The 10,485-nt window shown below is 32.8% G+C and overlaps 1 protein-coding gene across 1 annotated transcript; it reads right to left on the bottom strand.

Moving 5' to 3' along the window:
- Positions 1 to 3,166: 3,166 nt before the first annotated feature.
- LOC147390624 (9-cis-epoxycarotenoid dioxygenase NCED1, chloroplastic-like) lies at positions 3,167 to 5,360 on the bottom strand. Its single transcript, XM_086459917.1, has one exon. The coding sequence runs from the start codon at positions 5,292 to 5,294 to the stop codon at positions 3,528 to 3,530; it is 1,767 nt and encodes a 588-aa protein (XP_086316043.1). The 5' UTR covers positions 5,295 to 5,360; the 3' UTR covers positions 3,167 to 3,527.
- Between the last annotated feature and the right edge of the window lie 5,125 nt (positions 5,361 to 10,485).

The raw sequence follows: 10,485 nt of genomic DNA, 5'->3' as shown, positions 1-10,485 counted from the left end.
TATGTCAGAGGGGATGTCAGATTATCACTCATTTAAAAAAATTGTAAGGATCTTAATTGCTTGTGTGTAGACAAAATATTGGCTTTGAGCATACTCTCACAAAATCCTTTTGTACTCTTTTTTCTACTTCTCTCTTGGACCATATCTTGGTTTCTCACGTAAAAATTTTAAACACAAACCCATGCAATAAGAAATTTTATTCTTCTATGAAATACTTTTAACAAAGTTCAATCCAAATGGGAAAGTTTGGATTTACTTGAATTTTGGAGAAAATTTATAAATATAGAATCAATCATGGGCAAAGGTATGTGATTCTACTCACCCAAATTTATTATTTTGTCAAGTTGGATTCTGATTTGAACGTTGGAGTGTTTTCATAAATTAAAAAAAAAAAAAAAATAGTGGAAATATTAGTTGGAAGCGAGGAAGAACTTAAACGATTTCAAGAAAAATCACTCTCACATATAAAAAAAAAATTATATATATATATATATATATATGGTCAGGTTCAAGGGACATATGTAAAAACAATGTAACATTAATAAATTTTCAAAATATGGATTAGAAGTTTCGGATTGAGCTGATTTTTTGTGAGGATGATCTCTATGATGGGAAAATCATCAAAAAAAAAAATCAGTCCAATTTGAAACTTCTAACCCCATTAAAAGTGACTTAGAATGTAGACCGTTGATTTTTTGTCAATTTTTGTCAATAATTTGTAAATCACTTTTGATGGATTTAGAAATTTCGGATTGAGTTAATTTTTTGTGAGGATGATCTTCTCATCATAGTGACCATCCTTGCAAAAAATCAACTCAATCCAAAATCTCTAACCCATATTTTGAAAAACCATTGTTTTTTCATATGTTTTTACATATGGCCCTTGAACCACCCCTCTATATGTGTGTATAATTTTTATTTATTGTTCTCCACAAATATATTGTAGATAACCGATTATCTCATATTTGACTAAGAGCATTTTTCAAGTTGATTAATTAATTTTTTTAATATTTAAATACGTAGAGTATCTTAGTGTTTATGGAACAAATGAACCAATAACCTTTATTTACATGGTTGTGAACCTGTAGGTCGTGAATTCAATATCCAGTATGAACATTAATTCCCTAGGGGCCACCCACGAGGGTGCATCCTCACTCACCTGGTGTATGTGATGTGTGCAGGTGTTGCACGTGTCTTGGGACTAGTCCTTAGACAAGACCATGGTTTAAGGATTGGGCTAAACCTAAATACAGGCCTGGTCTGATGTCTACAAGAATACTTGGTTATTAAATAATAATTAAAAAAAGACATTATGTGATTATCAAAATATATATTTTTTAAATTGCACAATAATCCAGATATCCTTACCTTTTTTTTTTTTAATTCATAAATAAATAATAAATACTTGTTAAAGATATTTTGGAAAAATCCCAAGTTATGTGGTTGCTTGAACATTAGAAAACCTAGTTAAATTGACTTCAAAGGGACTGATCCGAGTTAATAGCTCCAAGTCATAATGTATTTTGTGTTGAGTGTTGCATCGCACATTTTGGGACTTTAAAAATTATTTTGGTCCAAGAATAGGGCTTGCAATTGGGCCTGTTGGCCCACTAACTTCACTGCTCGAAAGCCTTGATCTTGCCTGCAAATGTAAGGTCAGTCAGACTCGAATTTTTTGAAACTTTAAATCCGGGCTGGGTTAGGGCAAAACAATGCCTTGCTTTTACTTGACCAAAAGACTAGTATATTATATATAAATGTATATATGTATTTATGAACCAATAACCTCAAAGTTGTTTTGCAATGTGTCAATTAATAAACATAAATTTATATTTATAAAAGAAATAACTTTAATATATTATTAAAATTTAAATTTTAAAATTTTCTGTCACCTCTAACCATTTTTTCAATTATAGTAGACTCTTATTTTGATAGAAAACAATACCAAACTAGTTTGAAAAGTTTATTTATTTATTTAAAAGAAAAAATCTAGAAATCGATTAGAGTCTGGCTTGGGTTGTTTTGGGGCTTGGTCAACTTAAGCTGGATAAAAGTATGGGGCTGACATATTATACAACTCGTCCATTTAGTCCTGATTAAGTCTACCGTTGTATTTTATTATATAAACTAAGAAAGAAATATAGTAAAATTAGAGGGGGTAAAGGAAGAGACAATAAAATAAACTTACAAAAATTATACTTAGATGAGATGTTTGTCCTAACTGATGAAAGTTTGTTTCTTACAAAAGTGGGCCCTGTAGTTGTGTTTTATTATGTAGATAATTCAAAAGAGCACTTATTATTTGGAAGGTATATTTTTATTTACACTATATCATTTATTTTTTATTTTATTTTTAAATTTTCTAACTTCGTTATTTGTAAGCCATATTTTATTTACATCAAGTCATTAAATTAATTTTTTATTTTTTAGGAATTAATATATATTTTTCTCAATTCCTTTATAAGAAATTTCTAAAAGAAAATGATAATCTGATTGAAAAAAGATAGTCAAATGCACATAACCAAAGAATTTTTTTTTTTCCTTGTGTATCCCAAGGGAAAAATCTAGGTTTTGTGCACATGCCAAGTCAATTAAGTAAATTTTGAGTGTCCTTTTTTTAGTAAGTTTATCATGACGCTTTCTAGAAATATTTCATCAGACCATTTGATGTTATATGTATCTTATTCTTTCATTACTAGGGAAAAAAAATTATTGAATTTGTTTTGTTTGAGGAGTTGTCTTCTTGAGAGTCGAAATTCTAAAATTTAACCCTCTAGTGGTTTAAATTCTGAAAGTTGACAATGAAAGTTAATTACAATTTAAGTATTTAATTTTATCGAGAAAATTCACTTGGAGTTAATTACAATATTTTCCAACCACACGTTGGGAAAATGATTTCCCCTCATTGTGTTAGTTTTAACCGTCACCGAAATCCCCATCCTCAAAATTAAGACCAATTCCCCTTTTGATATTTTCCTAGGAACAATCAAATATTAATCGTTTATTTTTCTAGCAAAGTTCATGATTTAATTTCCCAAAATACCCATCATTTTTTCATTAATTTAGTTACCTAAAATGCTAAAAAACATGTGGAGAATAGCAAAAAGAGGGAGAAGACCATAAAAGGGGTATTATATATATAATGTTATTCGAGACAAGAAATCTATAAACAAGACAAAGTAACTTTATTAATTATTCACAAACACAAAGAAGATGTAATAATAATAATAATAGATCTTCAAACATTTATATATATATATAGAAAGAAAGAAAAACCCAGCTGAGCTCCAATATCTAAGTACAAAGACCAAAAGCTACAAGCTGTCCCTCTTTCTCTCCCACTCTTTTAACATTCAAAAAAACAAAAGGGTAAAACTGTAAATTTCTAAGGGTATGAAAAAAGCAAGGAAGAAGAGACTCCGGGGACGTAGTACTACATCTCTCTGGTAATATCTCCTCCTCCATCAAAATTAACTAAAACTATGATATAGACAATGATCATTACTACTTACGGTATAGCAACTCTACTAGGCCTGTTTCTCTAACTCCTTCGCGTCTATAAAAGTTCCATGAAAACCATATGGGACCCTCGAAGGAAGCTTAACTGATGCTTCTAACTCTAAATTAACGGCGTTTATGATCATTAACTCTGATTTCCATGTCTTCTCATCATGGACAAAAGCCAATATAAACCCATCATCTTCTCTATCTTTACACGAATCCCTAGGAACAAAGTACGGTTCTCCACCGTACCTTTGATCTCCATACATGAATTTCTCTACTTGACCCGTTGAAAGATCCACTTTCGCTATACCCGAAACCTTAGGCCATGGTTCAGCTATAGCAAGGTAAGCGAACCGGGTTTTTCTCCCAAGCCGGTTTCGGTTCACCATCCCTGCTTCCAAATTCACTTTATTTGATTCGGGTATAATGGGTCGACGGGTCGATTTACCTGTTTTCAAATTAAGTCGAATTTCAGAAAGAACACTTTCGAGACTCTCGTCGCATTCGTTGAATATCGAATCGGGTGGGCTCATGCAGGATCCGATTACCACAACTTCATCCGATTCGGGTTCTTCCCAAGCGTTCCAAAGATGAAAGCAGAAGCAGTCGGGTACATCAACCCATTTGATTCCAGAAGCGCTTTTAGCTGTTTTTTCAAGGATTCCAAACCTTGATGTCTTCTTCGTATCGTAAACAACAGGGGACCCACCACGAATCATCTCATGGAGCTTGAACACGACTTGTTGATCCGGAATTACCACGAATCGTTCTGTTACAGCGAAGTCATGCATCATAGTGGGTTCTTCGAGAGGAATCTCCACTTCTGGAGATTTTGTTCCATCTCTTGAGAAGCTGAAGTACTTTAGAAATGGCTTCTGAACCACATCATAGCTTAAAGCGAAAAGCTCTCCTGAAACAGGGTCAAGCTTTGGATGAGCAATCATGGCGGAAGAAAGTTGACCGTTGAAATTAAAACGACCAACAGTCTTGATATCTCCAGAATCTGTGATTCGAATCTGATATGGGAAGTCGTCTTCTGACATGGCGAGGAGACTGTTGTTGAAGTAGACGAGACCAGCGTTTGCAACACCAGAGCCATGCTTGTGATCTACGATTCCGAAAAGCGCTCTTGCGTAGAAAAGCAGAAGCCTAGCGATTCCTGTGTGCCCGTGAAGTTCTCCAATCGCTTTTGGAAAAACAGGGCGACCCAAGGCGCGCTCTTGGACGAATCGTTGGGTTTGGGTGAAACGACAGGAGTAACTAACGGAACCGTTCGTGAAACTAACGGCGTGAACCATTCCGTCACCGTCGAAGAAGTGATGACCTGCGATGGGTTCGAACAGAGGGTTTGCTCCATTGCGAAGGTAGACACCTTGGAGAGAAGAAGGGATAGTTCCGGTGACCGGAAGGTTATGTTGGACGGGAGTTTCCGGTACTGGTGCGAAGTTTCCGGCGATTTGGATGGATGGATCAGCGGTTTTGGGAAGTGGGTGATGACTCTCTGTTGTTAAAATGGCGGATTCGAAGGCACTTAAAGCCATTGATGCAGCTTTTTGTAAGAAATTTAGATTCGAGTGTTTGATGGAGTCTTCTTTGATGGGAAGTGAAGATTGGTTTGGAAAATGGAGCAATGGAGAAGATTGTAAAGTGGAATTGGTTTGGGTTTTTCTATTTGGGGTTTTAAGGGTTTTTGATTTTGAATTACAGAGACCAAACTCCATTACTGGAGGCGAAGATGAAGAAGAGAGATGGGGTTTCACCCATTTAGTAGAAAAAGGAGAAGATGCCATGATTTTGATTCCAAAATAGAAAGAGAGCGAAGAGAGAGAGAGAGAGAGAGAGAGAGAGATGGTTTGATTTGGAGAAGAGAAAGTTAAATGCGACTATATATAGATAGGTAGAAGAGAATAAATTAGGGACACGTGGAGATTCAAGAGGAAACCACGTGGTGGATTTGTGGAAAGAGCACTGGGTGGTTTTGTGATTTTAGACAATGACGATAAAAAGATGGGGAATGGGACATTGTTGATTGAAAGTGTGACACGTACGTAATGTCTCTCAAGTATAACTTGAGGGTTCGAATTTCGAAAGGCATAATAGAAGAGGTGGGGAGACCAAAAGTCTCCACTTATTATAATAATTTATAGTGTGATGTATGGAATAATAATGGCCTAAATATGGTCCCTTATTTAAGTCTTGTGTGACTGACACCGCGTTCTTCCCTCTTTCTTTGAAATGGTCATTCACACCCACGTGGCAGTTTTTCTCTCCGTTACTACCACCTGAAATCAAGGTCACATCATTTGCCCTCCCCCCCACGCCCACGCACATTTTCCAATATTCACACAAACACTATTATTTATTTTCTCACAGAAAATTATGTTTCATAATTTGTTTTTCTTGAAAAAATTTGCTCCCCTCTTTGTCTGCGGTTGGCGAGTTGGAACGGATTGTGAGTTTGAGCAGACCGACAGCCAAAAACAGGATGTCCAAAGACTTGGCCATTTATGTGACCAGGAGACATTGATAAGAAAAGCTGAAAGGGCATTTTGGTAAATTATGGGTAAATAACCATGTTGGAGAAGTGTTATGTTATGTCTCTAGAGACTAAGATTTGATACACAACTTTCAATTATCTATTACATCAAAACTAGTAGGTGGCACGTCCAAAGATACATGTTTTACAAAAAAATAATAATTGAGGTTTGCGTATGATTAAATTGTTTATAAATACTTTAAGATATATATTTTTTTTTATGAAAATATTTTAATTTATATTATATTACATTGTTTAATCTACTTTAAAGCTAATTTTGTAATTTAAAATATTAAATAAGGTCATCTTAAAGATAATATACTGAAAATATATTTTTATAATTTTAAAAAATTTATTAACATGGTTATTAGTGTTTGTGGGATACTAATTATATTTATTTTAATGAAAATGAACTTGATATACTACTTAGGTTAAATGAAATGGTGAGGCATTTACATTGTAATCTAATATTTGTCAAATTTCAAATTTTGGTGTAAAACTATTTCTATTTCTATTTCTATTCCGCCTTCAAATGGGGTAAATATAATTTTGAACTGTTCTTTATCAGCTTCATTGATAAAATAACACTAAAAAAGAGAGGAATACTAACATCCAACACTTCATGGAGACATTAACATTCTCCATCATATTCATTTTTCAATAATACATTTTCTTATTTTGTATTTTGATGGAAAAAAAAGGTATATTGATATTTTACATAATAAATGTGTATTTTTTATATAATAAATATTAAATCGTACTTCACTGCCTTCGTTGGACACTGTGTTGATGTGCCAGTACACAAATAATCATAGATTCTTGAGGTACAAATAAAAAAATCAACGGTTCTCTATGCATTGTCAGGCTAGTTCAATGTTGAATGTAATATCCAACGAAAGCAATCCATCATTTTTTTAAATGCTAAGAATATTTTAATCTTTGTATTTAAATGTCTTATTTACACTAAATGCATAAAAGTTAAGGACGTTTATTATTTAAACAAATATTTATTTTATAAAAAATTAATATATCCTTATCATTTTTTACTAAAAAACAAAATTGACAGAGATATAATTAGAAATTAAATGTGGAGGAAAATGCTAATGTCTTGTGAGATCTTAGATTTTAACATTCCCCTTAAAAAATAATTTTATATAAAAATTAAGAAAATAGAATAAAATTTAAAATTTAATTATTGGGGTTTAATTTTAATTTGTAATATTTAATGAGATTAGTATCGTAAAATTGAAACTTCCAACTTCTCTCATAAACAAAATCAAGACTCGGATATTTAACAAATGCCAAGTTACTATGCAAAAATGCTTTCTAAAGCAATAGGTGTGAGAAGTGTGATTCAATCGCACCAACAAATGATACCTCCAAGGATTGAATTGGCTAGTTTAAATTGGAATTGAGGGGTTCAAATCAAGATGGACACTTATTGTCATTGTTTAAAATTGAATCTTGAAACCCTGCTTGAGATTTAAATATAAATGTACAAAATTATAGGATTAATTAATGATATAAAAAAAAAATTAGAAATTTTGGTGGATCATACACATACTTATAGACCTTTGGTCAAGTGACGACCTCTTGAACTCTCTAAGTATATGGGTCAATTTCACATCCTAGAGTATCATGAGCACAAGATTCTTTTAACTTTGGATTTTCCCATGTTCTTAGCTTTGGCCAATATATGGGTCGATTTCATTTCATGAGTGTCACGAGCTTGAGATTCCTTAACTTTGGATTTTCCCATATGCATCGCTTCATCTCTTAGGCTGCGTTTAGATTGAGAGAAGAGAAACTTATTAAGAGAATAGCAATTCAATTTCTCTCTATTATGTTTAGATTGACAGGAGAGAACTTGGGATAACTTTGAAAATTTAAAATATCTTAAAAGAGATTTAAGGGTAGAGTTGACATTATAAAATAATTTAAATGGGTTTTTCTCCATTTCTCTTCACTTTTGGAGAGAAGAAGAAAACTCACCTTTTTTTCTCCCTCTTCTCTTCATTTTTTTTTCTCCTCTCCCCACTTTACAATTCAAATAGGAGAAATGGAGAGAAACTCATTTATTTCTCTTCTCGTCATTTCTCTCAATCCAAACATAGCGTTAGGGTCTACATGAATATAGGGGGAAATTCAATCGAAAAGTAATTTTTCTAAAAAGAATGGAAAAAAAAGGAAAGAGATTTGAAACCAACTCTTTTGACTTTTTCCTAGGTGCAATCAAATACGATACAATTGTAAATATACTCTGATGTTGAAGTGTTTGCATACGATAAATATAATGCCAATACAACAACAAAGCCTCATTCCAAATGTTTGGAGTCGGCTAAATGACCTATATTTCTCCATTCCACTATATATCCAATTGAGAGTGAGTTCATATCTGGTTTCACTATCTACCTTCATATTCCTTAAGACTTTCTTATCGGTCTTTTATGATATTCAAATTGAACATTTCTATTAACTTTGGGTCTAATCAACCTACAATGAAAATGCCCAAACCATCCCACCCAACTGTGTTCTTGTCTATTGCCCATTGAAGCTACTCATATATTTTCTTAAATGCATTCGTTTGAGTTCTATTTTTTCCCTTTATCTTTCTAGTCATCCATCTCAACATCTTCATCTCTACTACACTCAGTATAGTTCCATAAAGTATAACTGATAAATATAACGCCCGAAAAAAAAAAAAAAAAAAAAACCCCTCCCCTTACCTTAACAACAATATGTATATTTATGATTCTTAGAGATTGACGTCAATAGTTATATTTTTTCAGTGATCAACGTCAAACAGTAATTTGAGATGTTCACATCGTTATGGATTTAATTAATTTCTACTAATAACCCAAGGGAAAGAGATTTTTTGGAATATTATTTTCAATTTATAGCAAATACTGTGGAGTCAGAATGAGATCTCAAGATGACATCATATGCAAATTTTGGTAAGATGGGAACATGAGCCTTATTGATGGCAACCCAAATGCAATGCTTGGTTTCAATTAAAACTTTAAAAAATAATATTTACTACTCTTTTAGGGGGAAAGTGATGGTTAGGTGCCCTAATCAATAACAATGAACTATATATTTCCTCTTTTGGTTCAAATTATTTATCTTCAACTATCAAATAAGAGAGCTCAAATTAATTCATTTTGATTAAATATTAACAGGATTTCAACTGCCAATCATAAGCTAACAAACATGTCCTCCTTTTCCTTCTTTATTTTTATTTTATAGATATATAGATTAAAATATTGATGAGGTTATGTCATGGATGACTCTCAAATCTCAACTACAATAAGAGATGAATATTTAATATTTTCTTATTTAAAAATAAAAAAATGAAGGATTATGTTAATTTCGATCTCAACCGTAGATCACATCTCATAACCAATCACCTATTCTTAAATCCGACCACGTGTCTATGATTCTATAATTAGTGATCCGATTAGTTTATACATGTATATATATTTATCATATTTTACAAACTTTGTTTATTATCTTTCAATTAAAATAAGTAGTAAATTATTGGTTTTTGCATCTTCTCTAGTTAGATGAGATCTGATAACTACTATAGCTGATCTTTTAATGGAATGGATCAGACCCAAATTCAGATCTGGCTTGATAGTTTAGGATTTATTGAGGATTTGGGATAAGATATCTTATGGGATGGGTGCTATATCAACCATGTTCGGGTCCGATATGGATCCAACTCAATTTATGGTGTATATCCTCTTCTTTTTTCCGAATTATTTATTGAATTGGATTTGATCTGGTTCATACCTGATCCAAATGGTATCATTTTGAGATCTTGTAAGGACCCAACCAAAAAGAACCAAATGTGAGAAATCATCTGATTAAATATGGATCCAATATCGGACAGGATCCGCTTTGGAAACAGTTACTAGCTAACTCATGCATGGTTTTTAAACTCGGTATCGCGTCTCGTCTCGTTCAGCTCCGATACCGAGTAGTCTCAAACGAGTTTTCCGATACGTTTGACACGTCTCGTGAGATAACTCAAAAAATTGAACATGAGACGTAAAACTCGGTCAAAAAATGACTTTGTGAGTTGGTCTCGATCAGCTCTGATACCGAGTTAATTCGGGCGATACGTCTCGGTTTCGGATGAGTTTAAAAATCATGAGCTCATGCCCATACAATGTTGAGATGGAGCAAGTAAATTACATTTTTACCTTAAAGGACAATGCCAAATAAATCAACGATGAACACAAAGTCCACTCAGGGAATAAAATTAATGGCTCTTGGTCAAAATAAAAATAAATCAAAGTTTTCATTGGGAGGACTGAAGATATGAAATTTTGGGAAAAACTGACGTTTTATTTTTTATTTTTTATAAGAGGTTGGAGATGAGAGTAATTTAGTCATTTTTGTGTTGGTCGTACACAGAAGATTTGTTTATATTATGATTTAGC

The sequence above is a fragment of the Akebia trifoliata genome, chromosome 11 (genome assembly GCF_017979445.1).
Source record: "Akebia trifoliata isolate Shusen 1 chromosome 11, ASM1797944v1, whole genome shotgun sequence".
Taxonomy (NCBI): Eukaryota; Viridiplantae; Streptophyta; class Magnoliopsida; order Ranunculales; family Lardizabalaceae; genus Akebia; species Akebia trifoliata.
The sequence above is the reverse complement of the archived record's forward strand: the minus strand, read 5'-3'. Positions and strand labels throughout refer to the sequence as shown.